Source organism: Solea solea, chromosome 14, assembly GCF_958295425.1.
Source record: "Solea solea chromosome 14, fSolSol10.1, whole genome shotgun sequence".
Lineage (NCBI taxonomy): Eukaryota > Metazoa > Chordata > Actinopteri > Pleuronectiformes > Soleidae > Solea > Solea solea.
The window spans coordinates 9,957,438-9,974,534 of NC_081147.1; the positions used below are offsets into that span (position 1 = coordinate 9,957,438).

The 17,097-nt window shown below is 44.0% G+C and overlaps 1 protein-coding gene across 1 annotated transcript in view; it reads left to right on the top strand.

Moving 5' to 3' along the window:
• The window catches only part of tenm2a (teneurin transmembrane protein 2a), a 206,692-nt gene that overhangs the window by 166,855 nt on the left and 22,740 nt on the right, over positions 1 to 17,097 (top strand). The window contains exons 7-14 of the mRNA XM_058649424.1: positions 5,200 to 5,322; positions 6,680 to 6,885; positions 7,420 to 7,615; positions 9,367 to 9,468; positions 9,967 to 10,161; positions 11,612 to 11,812; positions 14,263 to 14,448; positions 15,460 to 15,486. Of these exons, the coding sequence (XP_058505407.1) occupies positions 5,200 to 5,322; positions 6,680 to 6,885; positions 7,420 to 7,615; positions 9,367 to 9,468; positions 9,967 to 10,161; positions 11,612 to 11,812; positions 14,263 to 14,448; positions 15,460 to 15,486 (1,236 nt within the window). The remainder of the gene's footprint in view (positions 1 to 5,199; positions 5,323 to 6,679; positions 6,886 to 7,419; positions 7,616 to 9,366; positions 9,469 to 9,966; positions 10,162 to 11,611; positions 11,813 to 14,262; positions 14,449 to 15,459; positions 15,487 to 17,097) is intronic.

Consider the following 17,097-nt stretch of genomic DNA (forward strand, 5'->3'; position numbering starts at 1 on the left):
CTTTCCAAAACCAGCTCCTTGACCCCAAAGTCCACTCTCACTCTGCATGTGGTTTCCCTTCTGCTGATCCAAGGTGGAACAGCTAGAGGTCAGGATGTGTCGCTCAAAGGTGAGGGCACTGTTGGGGCATATGGTGAATGCAGGAAGCTGGGCATAAGAATCAGTCGTACTGATAAAGGTTAGGATCTTACCACCCGCTGCCAGTCCAGGAAAAGGGCCAGGTTTGGCCAGGACCAGGGACAAGGTGGTATACCATCTGCACCAGAGGGATAAATGGGTCAACAACACTGGTCAGTTAATACAAAGCAGGAAGCGCACACATGTTCCCTCAGAACAAGGTGCTAACATCAGTGTTCTTACTTTGACTTTCTGCATGTACGTGCATTGGAGTTAATATTAAATCCTATAATAATGATGTATGCATGAGTCCAGAGGCCACACTGACACAACAGCTGAGCTTGGTTCATATCGCCCACTTTACCGTGCATGGGCTCATTTCATTTATTTACTTTCCTCATTCATTTATTCATTAGCACGGGAGCAAAGGCCTTATCTGGACCCAATCATTTGTCCAATTAGGCCCATGGTGCATCACTAGCGCTGTGTTTCCAAACCGGAGATGGATGAAGGCGAACCAAAAGAAATTGCTGTCCTCTCTTCTCTCCTCCTCTGTCTCTCATTTTTCGTTAGGTTCCTCCGTCCATTCTTGGCCTCCAGAATGTGCTCTTTCTCCATCTTCCTCCCTCACTCATTCTCTCTCAGCCTGTGATGTGTGATAAGATAGCATAGTTCCTCATATCCTGTTTCTAATACAGATCGATGAGAGCGAAAGGACCGAGGTAGGAAGGGATGCGATGAGGTAGAGTGGGATGATGTGAAGAAGAGAAGGCGGAGGGAGGGTTTGGGGGGTGGGGGCGTGATGGGGGGTCAGGGTAGAGATATCTGAAGAGGAAATGAGGATTCAGAAAGGAGGACATCACTCAGATGCACATCTCTTTTCATTTAGCCCATCACACACGTGCATGCAAGAGCTCTCTCTGTCTCTCATCAGTGTCGGGTGTCTCAATATTTCAGTGCCAATAAGAGAAAGCCATTTCTGCTGTGTGATTGAGTGAGTCACTGCTTCTGCCACCTAGACACTGTTTTGCAGGTAGAAGCTGTGAGCAACTCGCACAACCTTTTGTGTTGCAGTCAATTACAGTTCAGTTGCATCAGCCTGGTAAGGAGGTCCCATCGGGGGTTGCATTGTGTGCACCTGGGTGCGTGCGTGTGTGCATGCATGCTTGTTGTTAATGCCGTGCAATTTTAACCATGCGTCCGCACACACACACATACACAGTACACACAGAGTCAGACAAATTGTCTCTCTTAGAGGATATGACCCCCAAGGGCATCAGCCAACCACCGCCCCCGTCCCTCTGTCTGAGACACTAAATGATCTCAGCACGCAGCACCTTCAAAACTTAGCTGTGAGACGAGGCTGCTTTATTTATAGACTACATAAGTAGATATTGTGTGGTAAATTCTAAGAAATATCCCAAATGGCCTGAATATTGAGAACCTACGGCAGTGCACTGTTCTTTCCTCAGTCTCTCCAACATTAGCACGGCACCCGCATGAGAGAGAGAGAGAGAGAATGGTGCGAGTGATTCTGAGGGAAACAGCGGAGGGTTTTTTTTTTTTTTTCCTCAGGTGGCTGCTCTTTATGCATGTGTTTGTTTTGAACGACAAAGTGTTTACAGGCATTTTAAACAAGGGCCTTGGAGATGGAGGGGGGAGAAAGGTAGAGAGGGAGGGAAAAGGCTTCCTAAACCAATTAGCAGCTGGGCCAAGGATTGGGGGGCTGGTTTCAGCCACAATTACCACCCTAATTGAGGTCAGAGTTGTTAATTTAGTGGTGAATTAGAACAGTTAATATGCATTTATCAGGATGGCCAGGGGAGACAGCAAAGAAACGTGTGTTGGCCACGTTTCCCGTGTGTATGTGTGTGTGTGCGCGCACATACTTTGTGTTATTTTAGTTGCACGATACAAATACATGCAAGAGGCCATACTCTGCCTTTGGTGCAATTAGGAATGGTGCAATTGGATCACTGGGAGATGCTGCCATTTAAATAGGCAATGATAAGGTTGAGTTGAGACAGAAAAGGGTGAGAGACCTAGGAACAGAGATGAGGAAACAAGGAGAGAGGGGGGGGGGGGGCGGGTGATTTTGAACAGTCGAAACATGTTCCAAAGAAAAGAGTGATGATGATACAGTATTTTCCAGAGTGTCAGGGGGACACTCGGTGTACAGGCTGCCACATAGTCACCTTTCTGCCTCTCGTGCAGAAATCAATTAACACCCTTTAGCTCTTTGTTGTGTAAATATTTCTTTAAACACACATTTTTTAAACATCATTGTATTTCTGTCTGATTGCATATGTTTTGAACCACTTACTGTCAGAGGATGAATCACGACCATCTTTTCTAGTCCAACCATTCAATGAGTACAGGACCACTCATCCCTTAAATCTTTCCTCCTCCCTTGCTCATTTCATCTGTGGGGTCCCTTATTCATCTCTTTCTTTCTTCCCGGCAACATCGACTATAGCCTGTTTTCCTGCTCTTTTTTTAATCCTCTGGGGATTTTATATGTTTTTTAATATTCTCTCAGTTCTGGCTGTCCTCCAGTATTCTCTCTGTTCCTTTCCTCCTCTCTGCCGAGGTTTGACAGGATTTCTTTTAGAGCTGCTGGCCATTGCCCCTCTTCAAACCCTCTATCCATCAGCCCATGGTTCTTCTTTTTTAGTCACAGGATGACATTTACCTCCACTGTTTCCGTTGCTGTCTTTTACAGATGATACTGGCAAGCACTTTGCCTCTTTGAATTATATATTGAGATTACATAAAAACCCCATGAAGCATTTATTTTTAATTCAACCCTTTGCTTGTTAAACCTGCCTCTCTGTGATCTTTCCGTGTGTGCGCGTACATATTTGTGTATACGTCTCTTTGTGAGCCCGTGTGATAAATTAACATGAGTGAGAAGACTAAGACGGAAAACACAGCTCGAGACAGACAATCTCTTCTGTTCTGTCTGTCAGTCGTATTCAAGTCGGACAGGGTTCATTGGCGTGGCATTCAGTGAAGCCTCCCAATGCAGCCTGAAAACAGTAATTATAGCAATTATGATTTGAAAAGAAAATGCTTAAAATTATGGCAACACAAAGCTAAGTACATCAATTTCAGCTGTTTCATTTCGGCTAAAATTACACCCTAACAAAGTTCGAAGTTTTGTTAAAATGAGGGATGGTAGTTGTAAGTAGAATGATAACAAGTGTCTCTCTTTGTCTCCGTCTTCTCTCTGCCTCTCCTGAGCTGCAAAGAAAACCTGTTGACAAAGAATTGGATTCTGTGCTCCTATAAGCAAGGAGTAAGAGTGCCATCTATTGGTCAGCTTTTCACAACCACCTGCAGAAAAAGAAACACATGTGCGCCGACCCTGACTGACACACACACACACACACACAATGAAAAGACACACAACAAGCTGACAATATGGCTGTCTGGTTTTGTTCTTGGGGATGACCTAGATTGGGAGAGCCGTCACAATAGACTCAGGATTGCTTACTGTCTCCACCTGATTTAATAGGTAATCTTTCCATTGATCGCTGCCCGCGATACCATCTCTGCGTGTGTGTGCATCTGCAGGCGTGTGTGGATGTATGTCTGTGTTATCTCCAAAGAAGGACAGGCAAAGATAAGACGGAGAGAAGGAAGAAAAGAAGGGGAATTAAAAGTGAAGAGGGGGAGAGGGATGAAGGTCAGCATGTTGAGAGAGGGAAGAGCAAGAGGTGGGTGTACGAGACAGGGGGAGGGAGGACACAAGTCTCTGTTGCTCCCCCCCCTTGTTCGCCATTACCACCTCACCCTCCCCACCCCAATGAAAAATAAAAAAGAGCTGACAGCGGAGGCCGGGCAGCAGTCGAGGTGTCAGCGCTTTCCTTTGACCAACAAAAGGGAGGAGATGGAGGACAGGAAGGGGGGAGCATTAACAGAAAGAAACAAAGAAACAGAGAGAGAGGGATGAGAATGAGTCCGTTCCAGCATCGAAAACCTTAAGCCGCGTTCCCCTTCCTTACTTTTGTGTGCATGTGTGTGTGTGTCTACAAACCCAGGGCAAGTGGAGACAGAACTTGATGAGAGGGAAATTGATTCCTCGGCTGCAGATGCAGGTGTTATGGGCTTGTGTGATGGGGATAGGGCCAATGCTGAGAGGCATGCTATAACACCTCCATAATGCATGTGTATTCTCAAAGCTCACACCACTCTATTCATGGTGCTCCATTTCTTTACAACATATTTATTTTTAAATATGCAGACATAAATGAAACAGTTCTTGTTCATTAGCATTAAGCAGATTAAATCAGTCAAGTACACGATAAATACCAGCTCCCCCCCCCCCCCCCCCCAAAACAACAAACTTCTATTTTGTACTGAAAGAGGGTGGGCTGTTTTCTTGCTGCTCAGCTTTTTGAGTGCGGGAGTTGATGTTTGGCAGCAGGCTAAGGAGATAAGAGACGCGGTGAGAGTAAAGGGCTGACAAAGTGAAGAGTGAACACACTTTGAGCAGTCTTATACCACCAGCACACAATAACACAACAGAGGACAAAAGGAGAGGAGATGAGAAAGTCATGGAGTGATCTCTTCAGAGAGAAATCTGTCACTTGTTTTCTGCGAGGTGGTATAAAAGCCTCCAAGTAAAAGGGGGAAATGCTGACAGGTTGAAAGACAATCGTGAGAGGCTGAGGTAAAGACGAGCAGAGAAAATGTTTGTTATCTGTCGTTTTTAATTGTCAGTTTTGTTATACGATGTCACACAGCACATTCCTTTTTTTTGCTGTAGGTTTCCTGTAGGATTGCATAGTGTAGGCGCAGCAGGCTGGAAACGGGGGGCCCTGGGAGCAGCTGGTTACATTAGCCTACTGCAACAATCAGCTGCCCTGGAGGCCCCGCAGCCACTGGCTTCATGCTACTTGTGTTTGATAAAAAAATAAATAATAATTGAGCTATATAGATGTCATGTAAATGACAGATCAGATGTTTGCCGCCCGTAATTATTTTATGTGGCTTTTCTTTAATATTGGACCTTTAAGTCATATTTCCTCTCCTCTCCTCTCTCTCTCTCTCTCCTCCTCTCCATCCCTTTGTGTGCAGCGATCAACTTATTGGGTTTGACATGGCAGCTGAAGCCATCTGACGGCCCTGTGCTGAACAACGGACTGGGAGCTGGCTTGCCTGTCAACAGTGACGTGGCCACGCTGCCCTCTGGAGGCAGAGGTATGAACTACAGCACAAACACCCCACACGGAGACCATTAAATGTCGCCGGTGTGCAGCAAAAGACTGTTGAAGCTCATTTCTCTGTGCAACAGAGCTCCATTGTTCATCCACATTAATGAGCCACACTGTGCACTGGGTAACATGTTCCGTCATTACAACGAGCCAGGGGCCCTGTGGTTTATTGTGAGTCAACCACAGACACTGTATACATCCTAGTGTTGTAAGGAATGTGTATTAATCCACGACACACACAAAAAAAAAAACGAAAATAGACTCTTAAAATAAACCTACACATTTTGACCCTGTTTTAAAGATTTATGTCTTCAGCAGGAACAAAACAGGGTTGGGGCTTTGGTGCCTCAGACAGGAAAGTCGGAAACTATTGAATGACTGTCTAACACAATGTTGAATTTGTTGAACACAAGAAAAAAAATAATGAGAATAAATAAAGGCTGCTGGCTTTATCCCTTAAGGCCTTTAAGGTCTGACATACCAGAATAGTCCATCAGATTTCTTTTTCTTTTCTTTTCTTTTTTTTGCACCCAAACAATAAATAAATAATAAATAAATCCAATAAATATTTCCATAATTCATGAGACAGTACTAGCTGTGCTATCAGTGTTTGCTGTGTAACCACTCGGCTGAGTTGTGTCAGGTGAGGTTCACTGTCTCAGTCAGCAGGTAAAACATAAACTGCACAACCTCCATCTTCTCTTGTCTTTTAAGGCCCCCATGTGGTTTTCTATCTATTTGTCTTTCCTTCGCTCGATCTCACGTTGTAACACACACACACACACACACGCACACACAGCTCATACTATAGGTACATGTGGGCTGCTGCGTTGTGTCTGTATTCTGTATTAATGAAAGGACTGCTGTATTATGTTCCCCAGCCGTCTCGGCCAGATGCTGCCGTTGTTCTTCTCATTGTTACTTTTATTTCTTTACTATTGAGGCACACACACACACACTTTTTCTGACTGGGCTCCAGCTCTCTGCTGTTAGATGACTGACCTGATTGCAGGATGCTGTGTTTTTCTGTGTGCGTGCCTGCATGGGAAGCTCTTCCCTGCCGTTCTATCAGCTCTGTTTCCTTTTAGCTCAAACAACAAAGTCCACAGTCTTGCAGGCATTGCAACAAAGACACCGTTTTGCATCCCACCGCCGCGCAACAACAGTCGGTCTTGCACAAACTGCAGGCACACAGTTTGCAGAGCTAATGGTGCTCGTCCCCTACTGACCATGAATTTTTATAGCAGCAGATTATTTCCAGTAAACTGTGATGATTAACTATTGACTCTGACAATCAATGCCGATAATCACAGATTATGCAGTTTCTTTTCCCCTTGTTCCAGGACCGTGGGCCGGCCGTAACAGCAGCATAGACACAGGCAACCTTGAAGTCGGGAGGCGGGTGAACCAAGAAGTCCCCCCAGGAGTTTTTTGGAGATCCCTCCTTCACCTCAGCCAACCCCAGTTCCTCAAGTTTAACATTTCCCTGGGCAAGGATGCTCTGTTTGGAGTGTACATTCGCAAAGGCCTGCCTCCATCACACGCACAGGTAACCTCTTGATTCTTCACCTTCAGGGGAATGAGCTGTTAACTAGTTCATTTTCGCATTTAATCATTAGGAACCCTCTTTATAGTGATCACTGCCAAAAATGAGAATCTGTTTTGAAAAAGACATACTTGTTCCTTGAGACCTCTTAAAATCCATTTGTGATTTATTATGGTTGAAAAAACTAATTTGAGCTAAGATTTACACTTAATTAAATTTCACAGTAATGTAACTTTTACTGCCTCCTATTAATTAGAAACTACTCAATTAACAGCAGATTTGATTTGTAGAGTGGGGTAATTGCATACAGATAACGGTTTCACTGGCTGACCTGAGCTGGAACAGAGAGGGAAGTAAAAACACTTCTTTGGGGAATGGAACTGCCAGCCGCGCTCCCTTATCAATTCATTTTTAATTCTAATGTATATACAACTGAAGGCCATTTTTCACAATCTTATCAAAGAAAAAATGTCACCACAACACGTCATCAGTGATTGATTTCATACTCAAACGTTCTCTGGTTTTTTTCTCTGTCAGTATGACTATATGGAGCGCCTGGACGGGAAGGAGAAGTGGAGCGTGGTGGAGTCTCCACGGGAGAGGAGGAGCATCCAAACTGTGGTCCTCAATGAGGCGGTGTTTGTCCAGTACCTGGACGCCGGTGCCTGGCACCTGGCCTTCTACAATGACGGTCGGGAGCGAGAGATGGTTTCATTCAGCACAAACATCATGGGTGAGACTGAGTCAGAAATGATGGGTGAAAGGAGCTCAAAGCAGACTGAGATGTAGAAAATGGCACAGGAGACATTGATTTAAAGGGTTAAAGCACTGATTCACTGTTGCTCCTCTCTCACACTGATAGACAGTTAAAAAAAAGTGTTAAAATAAATACAACAAGGCTTCAATGTGACAATTTAGGAATCACATATGCAGCAGTCTGTTAATAGCCTTCAATGCCCAAAGTGGATGGGTTCTGCTTTAACAGGAATATAAGAGCTTTTACATCAAGTTGTTCAACTTTAATGTTTTTTAAGGGTTTTTTACCCACAAAGCAAATTCAAAATTACAATATACATCCACCCAACAAAACAAAAACAGGCACATTTTCAAACGTGTTAGAGCTAAATAAACATACGAAAAACAATACCGCATTAGGAAGAGAAAAAAAAGAAAATAAACAATTTTTTTGTTTTTTCCTCCAACAACAAAGACTTTACACCTTCTGAGTGAAAATCTCACCCACAGCATGTGGCTATAGCCACACAACTTTAGTAACATTGTCACATATAGTCAGGACCACTTAGTGAGTTTACAAATTAGTCTTTGCCAAATCGTAGTAGGAGAAATGAATAGTGTGTAGTTATTCTAACAGAGAGTCTAGAATCCCTTCCTCTGAATGTTCTTTGCAGCAGATCAAAAATCAGAACATATCCTGGTAAAACACAACAACGGCTGTAAAAGTTTGATGTTTTTAGAACCGAGGACAACAGCACAAATAATTTCAACTGTGTTAGAGGCACACGAGTGAGAACAAGGGGGATGGATAAAAACGAGTCAAGCCGATTGAAAGAATCCTTCACTGTCAATATCTGGTGGTAGAGTTTGTTGCTGGAGGAGTGGAAAGAAAGAGTGGCAGAGGCTGCAAGGGCAGAATTAGAGTGAGTAGTGAAAGAGGGAGCTGGAGGGAAGATATAATGGAGGGGACAAAGCTAGAATGAAGTGAAGTGGCATCAGAAAGTGAGGACAAGGAGCTGAAGAGGGGAGTGAAAGAGAGGGTGACATTAGGGTAAGAGGGAGACAAGGGGATGGCATTTCAGGGGGAGGAAATGGCTGAGGACAGCAAAACAGGGAGGAAGTGTTAGAGTGGAGGACAGTGTGGATAGGCTGAGCAATAATTTCAAGAAGACTTGAGGCCAGAAAAAGCAGGAGGGAAGGAGGAAGCCTGGATAAAAGTCCAAAATTCCTCCTCAGCATCAGCATCAGCTCACTGAACTGTCATGAAGTGGGTTAGAGGTGGATAAAGCCCTGAGTGGAGTCAAGAGTCTTTATTATCATATACTTGATAATAACGCAACACCATTCAGTAGTAAACAGCGGCGTCAGACTGTGGAGAAGAGCGGCAGAAGGGTTTGAGGACGCCGGTGTAGAGCAGCTGATTTCTCTTGTTCTCTCACGCTGCATGCGAAGAAGGGCAACGATACATTGATTCAAAATACATTCTCCACACACTATGAAATATGCACCAAAAAGAAACACATGGGATTTTAATGGAGGGCTTTTTCCTTTTGATGTCTTTGTGACTGTGAGACTGGGAGTGCTCTAACACGATTTGTAGAGTCTTGAACAGTGACATCGTGTCAATGATTTAATCGAACGCTTTGATCCTTGCCATCAAACTCTCTCACCCTTCCCCCCCTCTCTCTCTCTCTCTCTCTCTCTCTCCCTCTCTCGCTCTCTCTCTTCCTGACTTTGTTTCTCTCACAGATTCAGTGCAGGAGTGCCCGCGCAATTGCCATGGCAACGGAGAGTGTAATTCTGGTGTATGTCACTGCTTCCCAGGATTCCACGGCATGGACTGTGCCAAAGGTACGAGCAGCTTACAAATGGGTTCCTCCAGTCGGATACGTTCTGTTTTTGCGGTCGTCTAATTAGTCCAGCAGGTATATCTCAGCTCCGTGCAGCAGGTAGAGAGGATTAAGAGCAGTAAGATGGTGTGTGGCCTTAGGTGGAACTGAGACAAGATGACTGATGATGGATGGCAGCTCCCTGAGCTAACGCCTCCTCGACTCCATGCTCACCTGGGATAGACAGCTTTGATGAATAGTTTAGTTACACTTGCCTGTAATTACTCTTCATGTCATCACCACTCTACAGCCCTTTAACCACTCTATTCGCTCACCTGCGCTGTGAAGTGTTGGTGAGGTTAGGTGGGGTCTGCGTGTGTGTGTGTGTGTGTGTGGGCAGCTTGGCTTTTCACTGCTTTGAGAATCTCTAAAAAAAAAACCTGCAAATTGTTTTTCCTCTTTCATTGCAACAGGGTTTTAATCTTTTCCATCTTCCTCTGCTTCTGTGCTCGTCCTCTAGTCGCATGCCCGGTCCTGTGCAGCGGCAATGGCCAATACGAGAAGGGCTCCTGTGTGTGTTACAGCGGCTGGAAGGGGCCTGAGTGTGATGTCCCCATTACACAGTGCATCGACCCTCTTTGCGGCGGCCATGGCACCTGCACAGAAGGCAACTGTGTGTGCTCCATCGGTTACAAGGGGCAAAACTGTGCAGAGGGTGAGAGCAGAAGAGTTAATGGTGTGATGATGCTCAAGGATGTTTGATGGTTTAACGTTTGTCAGCCATTTTCCTCCGCCTGTGGTTCTGAGTGATCATTCTGAAAGTGTTTGCAGCACAACAACAAACATCACACACACACACACACACACACACACACACACACACAATTGCTCCCTTTTTACTCCAGTTAGACAGCTCATCATAGCATAATCTCCCCCTGAGTGAGTGTCTGCCGTCTCCCCCATATACACAGATGAAGTATGACGCCACAGCCAAACACATCAGTGATTTTATTAAGAGATAAAATCGCTTCTATTGATCCTTCTTAAGAAGGATCAGCACGCCACGTTCTCGGTCATCGCAAAGACAGAGGGCAAGAGAAATGGAGAAGGTGGGGGGAGGAGTCGGGGGGGGGGGTCAGGGCACCAGTGAGCGGTGAATGAAGAAAGAGAGACAAAGGTCATGCCGTGTGTGCAGGGGTGACGAAATAGAGAGGGGGAAAAAAGGAGTAGAGTGACAGGAGGAAGTCAAAACTCAGTGCCAAAGAACAAGGTCAGCATTTTCTCCCCTGCTCCTCTTTTTCTCTCTCTCTCTCTCCATCTCCCTCTCATCCAATTGTTCCACCCATCCCCCTCTTGGTCTGAGATCTGATATTCATCACAGCAGAGTCCCTCAAACAATTTACCTGAAGTGCCAGCGACATGAAAATCAATAGCTGGATCTGCCGTTTCAGCCAGGCAAACAGAAACGGGGGGCCTGGGTTATGTGCAAGCGTGTGCTTTTATGAACATGTGTCCAAAAAGGTGCGGCAGGGTCAATTGTGTCTGAGCAGAAGTGAGGGGATCAGACAAAGAGGACAAGGAGAAAGATATAGAGAATGAGTGAGAGAGAGAGAGAGTAGGAGCAAATGGGACAGAGTCATGTCAGGAGGCCAGAGGAGAGGGGGATGTGCACGCTTTGCAGAGGAGAAGGTAATTTGTCAAATTGGTTTTCACTCATTGTTTGGACTCAGAGCTGCCTGTCAGCTTGGCACACTGACAGTGTCAGATTCTCCCCTATGTATTAGCGCGTACACGCACAAACATATACACACACTCGAGCGCGGTGGCGAACACTCGCACCAAATAATGTGTCGAGGTGACACTCCTCTTTCAGACTGGAACACATTTGCTGCGATGCCCCAATTAGAAACTCAGCTATTCATTATTGTATGCTTCAATTGCTTTATGTGTCTGTATATGTCTGCTAATCTTTTCTTTTATTTCATTATCTCTTGTGTACACAGAGAATGGAAATACATCACATCACATTCTTTACAATAAAGAAAAAAAAACTCATAACATTTAATTTGCTTCTAGCTTTAGTTCTGTCTTACTCTTTGTTCATTTTCTTTTTTTTTCTTCCCTCGGTGTTCTCTGTTGTTGGTGTGTCTCTGGTTTTAATGCAGTCGATTGCCTGGATCCAACATGTTCCAACAATGGCATCTGTGTGAATGGGGAGTGCCACTGTAAGCCTGGATGGGGAGGACTCCACTGTGAGTTGCCCAGGGCCCAGTGCCCAGACCAGTGCCACGGCCACGGGGCCTTCATACCAGACACTGGGCTGTGCAGCTGTGACCCCAACTGGATGGGGCCCGACTGCTCAATGGGTGAGTGCAGCATTACATCTGATGGTTAATTTGCAAGAGAGAAATACAGTAACATGGAGTTCAGGGTGTCATCATAACTCCAAACTTGGATTAAGTAAATGCAGCAAGTAAAAAAGAAATCAAATTAAATCAAATGATTGTATATTTTTGAGTAAAGTAACTGTGACACTTGAGGTTAGTGCTTAAAAACCCAAAATGGACAGAGCAAGGCTGTTTTATTTGAGGTGTGTGGCTTATTTTATTTATCACTTAACAGATAACAGCAAATATAAACCACCCACAAACCGCATGAGAAACCTCTGCATTGAGTCCACACACACAAAGCACAAAGTCAGATCCACACACACACACACACACACACATACACACATATATATAAAAGAAGCCACTTACAAGCTTAAGAAAATGGGAAAATTGTGACAGATCTTATGCCATTAGACAGTTCCAGAGACCAAGAAGAAAACTCTTCCACCCACATCTGAAACCTATACGTGCATGTGAAAGACCATTGCATTATATCCTGAAAGGTCTAATTGGACTGCAGTCAGTGAGCATGTCAGAAATGCTCCAGAGAGCCAGACTATTATGGGCTTTATAGATTATTACAATTAGAATATTGCAGTTGGTTTCCATGGGAGACGATAAAGTGATTTGAGTAAAGGAGAGATAATGAAATGCTGATTAATGTTTCATAAACTCAACAACTGCATGACCGTCTGTGACGTGTTTGCATGGGAGAGACTGACACTTACAGTTAAACAGACATTGAATTAAATTAAGTCTGCATTGCCTGTCAAGAGGAAGACTGAAGTCTGGAGTCACTTCCTGCGCAGAGATTCATAATGTTCCGCCGCACCTGAGGATTTGAGGGGGAGTAGAAGCTTGAAATTGGTTGTAAACATAGCTGGGTTCATGTTTAAAAGCCTTTTGTAATAAAATACTCAACTTCCACAGTCCTTGACTCAATAAAATAAAGCTATCACTGCAGGAGAGAGAGACACCTACACCGTGCCAGCCTGAGACGCTTCCGATCTCAGCATCACAAAAGCAGCCGCAGCTTTTGTTATGAGTGAGGCAACGTTTGGCTTTAATAAAGAAAACATTGTTCCACGCTGCAGGATACCTCGACGAGTGTGTATCAAAACATCTGTACATACTGCATTCCCCGCACACTGGGTGTCCTCAACACATGAGCAGGATTGTCACATCTCACCACATGCGCCGCCGCTGCCTGCAATATCTGAGAAACAGTAATCGAGGCTCAGGAAATAAACCCCGTCATCACAGAACTACTATCTCTGATTTTAATTGAAGGTGCATGGAGGAGAATTGTATTTAGTGCAGTTCAGTGGCTTTGATTGTTTTGCAGACTTCACTGGCAGCCTTTTCTCTCCTTTTTTGCACTTGCCTGGATAATCGTGTTCCTTGTTAGCGTGTTTTAGATATAGCACTTATCTGCAGTTTAAACCGGGCCAAACTGGGATTAAAAGTGAAAGTTTTTAGATTCCACCTCCCATATGTTTTATTGAGCTTTTTCAATCACTGCCTCCTCCATGTGGAACTCCTCCCTAAACCCATGAGAGATTGTTCAGCACCTTCCAACTTCAAGCCACTTTTAAAACCTCACCTATTCCAAATGTTAATTGCTTTTAATGTGTAAATATGGTTTGTTTTTCTATGTGATGCTTTTATACCCTTGATTGTGTTATGCTGTGATTTCAGAAGTCAGGTTTATGTACACTAGTTGGGTAATAATTTAGTAATGCAGTTTGAATTAGGGGATAATAATAAGTAATACCATGTCAATAACACAATAATATTTTTAGTTAGTAAAAAGAGTTTAGAATATTTATGTTTTCTTGTTTTTAATTTGTTAAGCACTGTAAATATTTTAGAAATCTTTCAAAAACTTTTTTTTTTTTTTTTTTTAAACAAAAAATGTTATTGTTATGTATTTGGCAAATAAACTGGATTCACCTTTTATACACAAGCTCACTGGGCTTCTCTTAATTATTAAAATTAATCAAACATTCAACCACTAAAATATTTTTTTTAGAACTATTTTTTTTACAACTACAATTTGACATCTAAATTAAGAAATAATAATGTGCTTTACTATTTTTTTCAGTTTTCTGTTTTCTGTTTTTGTAAAATAGTAAATTTGAAAATTCATGGATAATAATTGCAATTATATTCTTAGCCTTACAGCCGTTGTATTACCATTACTGAAACAAAAAAATATATTTTAAATTACCAATTCTGTTAATTTAGGGCAGCTTTGGCTTTGGGTGGTGGTGGTCTGATACATTTGTTAAGCACTGTGTGTATTTATTTATTTTTACTTTCCCAACTCATCTAATTTGACCTGCAAATTCTTATTAACCTACAAACCGTATCAGTCTTCGAGTCCAGGAGTGTTTGTGATCCAGATTGTTTTTGTCTGCCCTCAGAGGTTTGCTCAGTCGACTGTGGGACCCACGGCGTGTGTATGGGTGGAGCATGTCGCTGTGAGGAGGGCTGGACTGGCGCAGGCTGTGACCAGCGTGTGTGCAACCCACTCTGCATTAAACACGGTACCTGCAAGGACGGAAAGTGCCAGTGTCACCAGGGCTGGAACGGGGAGCACTGCACCATCGGTAAGCACCTCTATGTGTGCGTGTGTGTGTGTGTGTGTGTGTGCGTTTGTTGTGTGTTTGTTGTGTGTCAGCATGTGGGTGTGCACAGAATCACCAGCACCAAGTCAGACTAAAGTGGCAGCTCCTTTCCACTTTGTTAGAGGAATTTGGACATGAGAAGTGAAGGCAAGAGGGAGACCTCAGGGAATTGAGGAGCGGGGTTGATGCAGGAGGCGGGCGAACACAGAGGAGAGGAGCATACGTCTTTGAAGTGGGGGTGGGTGGATTACAAAGGAGCAGGATTTAGCTGCTTTTAGGTTGCCTCTCAACTGCAGACTCCACAAATCTTAGTTCCTATGGCCTTTGAAGCATTAAAGATATGCGAATAAAGGTAAAACTCTTCACCTCACTGTGATCAGAAAATAACTCCGACATTGTTTGTGTATGTGTGCATGCACACAGTTGTGCCAGTGTGTGCGAATGTGCGTATATACGTATGAGTGTGACTTTTTATGTCAGCCACTGTCTCATATTGACATCACTGTCACTTTGGATGGATGAGTGCCAGCTTCCTTTGATTCACCCACAGTGCTCTGAGACACGATGTCTCATTTCCCTGTCACCACAAGCACTGTGATTGCCATCTGACACACACACACACACACACACAAACAAATAAATACCAAAAAACAAAGCAACACACACACACACACACACACATACATACATTGTGCACGCATGCCAACTCATACGTATGCACAGGGGAACAACACCAGCTTATGATCTCCCCATTTCCCCCATTAGAAAGTAGGGCAGCTTTGACTGCAGCATCAGCCCAAGATGAAAGAGTTGTCAGGCCTAAGCTTGGCGCAAAGCACATTTCACAAGTATCAGACACTTTCAGCGTATAGCTTATCTCAGCCTGCCTGTTGTTCATTTCAGCTCTGCATGATGTTGCTTGCATTCATTTTAAAAATATATATATATACTCTCCCCATCTCTTACCTTTTTGCACGTTTTCTCCCACTGCAGACCATGGGAGCATGGTTGACAAAGCAGGTACCGTATCTGACTCTAGTGTTTTGTTTTCTTAGCCTGTGGTGGTAGAAGCTAGCTGCTGCATCTGTGGGTTTTAGCCTGGCTTGGCTCTGTAGACTCTGTGGTGCTATCTGTCTATAGAACCGGGTGCCAGCCTCAATGATAACGCCCCCATATGTAGTGCACTGCCATTTAGAGCTGCAGTGCACTCCAGCAGGGGTTAGCTGTCATTGAGCCTAGACGTGTTGTGGGGTACCGTAGAGCCCAGTGTGGTATATCAGCAGTGTAGCGGGGGGGCTGTGCTGTGAATGTGTGGTTGTGCATGCGTGTGAGCGTGTTCTTCTCCATATTTCTAATGTGGAAACACAAACACATAACTCTGCTCAGGTATTCTTGTCATGTACCGCGCAAACATCTGATTCACACGAGGAGAAAATGATGAAAGCTGTAAAGAACTTTGGAGGTACTGTAATTGGGGAATTTCATAGACCACTGATGCGAGGCTGCAATGTGGTGTCAAAAATACAGAGTTGCCGAGTGTGTGTGTGTTTACATTTGGGTATTTGTGGCAACCGCCATGATAGAGTGGCTAATAAACTCATTTCGTGAACGTATGTGCGTGTGTTCGCGCGCACACACATTGGATTGTGTGTTTGTGACTCAGCGAGCATACTATTAATGGCAAGGTTTTTTTTTTTTTTATCTATCCCATCCCTGCCAACCTGGGCCAAGAAAAAAAAAACAACCCAAACAGCTTAGCTTAGATCTCACAAAGATAAATAGAATCATGGATAAGGGTTGAGACATTGATGCAAACAGAAAAGGGTGCAGGTCTAGGGTGAGTTGTCTCACATGCACAACAAGAATACTTAATAGACACAGCCTTTGCAGCTGAACTTTAGTTGGGTTACACAGAGCAGCGCAGATTGCCTGACAGTGCAGGTCCCCGGAGCACTGCTGAGAGTGTCCTCTCTCCCTCTACGCTTAATGGAATAGTGCTCATTGTTTCAAGAGGAGCCAGCACACAGGAAAGGTAAATCACAGGGTTAAAGAGAGGCCGAGAGGAAGAATCAAGAGGAACAGATGGAATCAAAGGGAAGTAAAGAGACAGGTGAAAGAACATGTGGTGTGAAGCAATCAGTGCGATTCCTAAGGCAGCTTCATACGAATAGGAATAGATGAGTGGAGCCTGAACTGAAAAAGTGCAGAGATACAGTATCTGGTTCATCTATAAGCAGGAGCCTTGGATTTATGGCTGTAACCTTTACTTTATGACCTTTAGAGTTAGAAACAGAGGGAATAGAAAGAACGGTGGAACTTTTTGCACAATGTCTCGACTTAGTTTCACTTATATCCGTTGGTCTCATTCTTTCTATCTCTCTATCTCTGACTGTGTCTAACGTTCTCTTTCTCATCCTTCCCCGGAGTCTTACACAATAAGACCCTCCCCATACACGCACACACACACACAGTGCATAGCACTCACAGAGTGTGTGTGCTGACCCATAACCCAAGGCAATTTCTTCTCCTTTTTAAGGGGATTTCATCAGAGTCCAACTACATTAGTGAGGAGGGTGGGCTTAATAGTTTCTAAAATCCCACTTTATTCTTGTTAGTATGAGGGGGTATCGA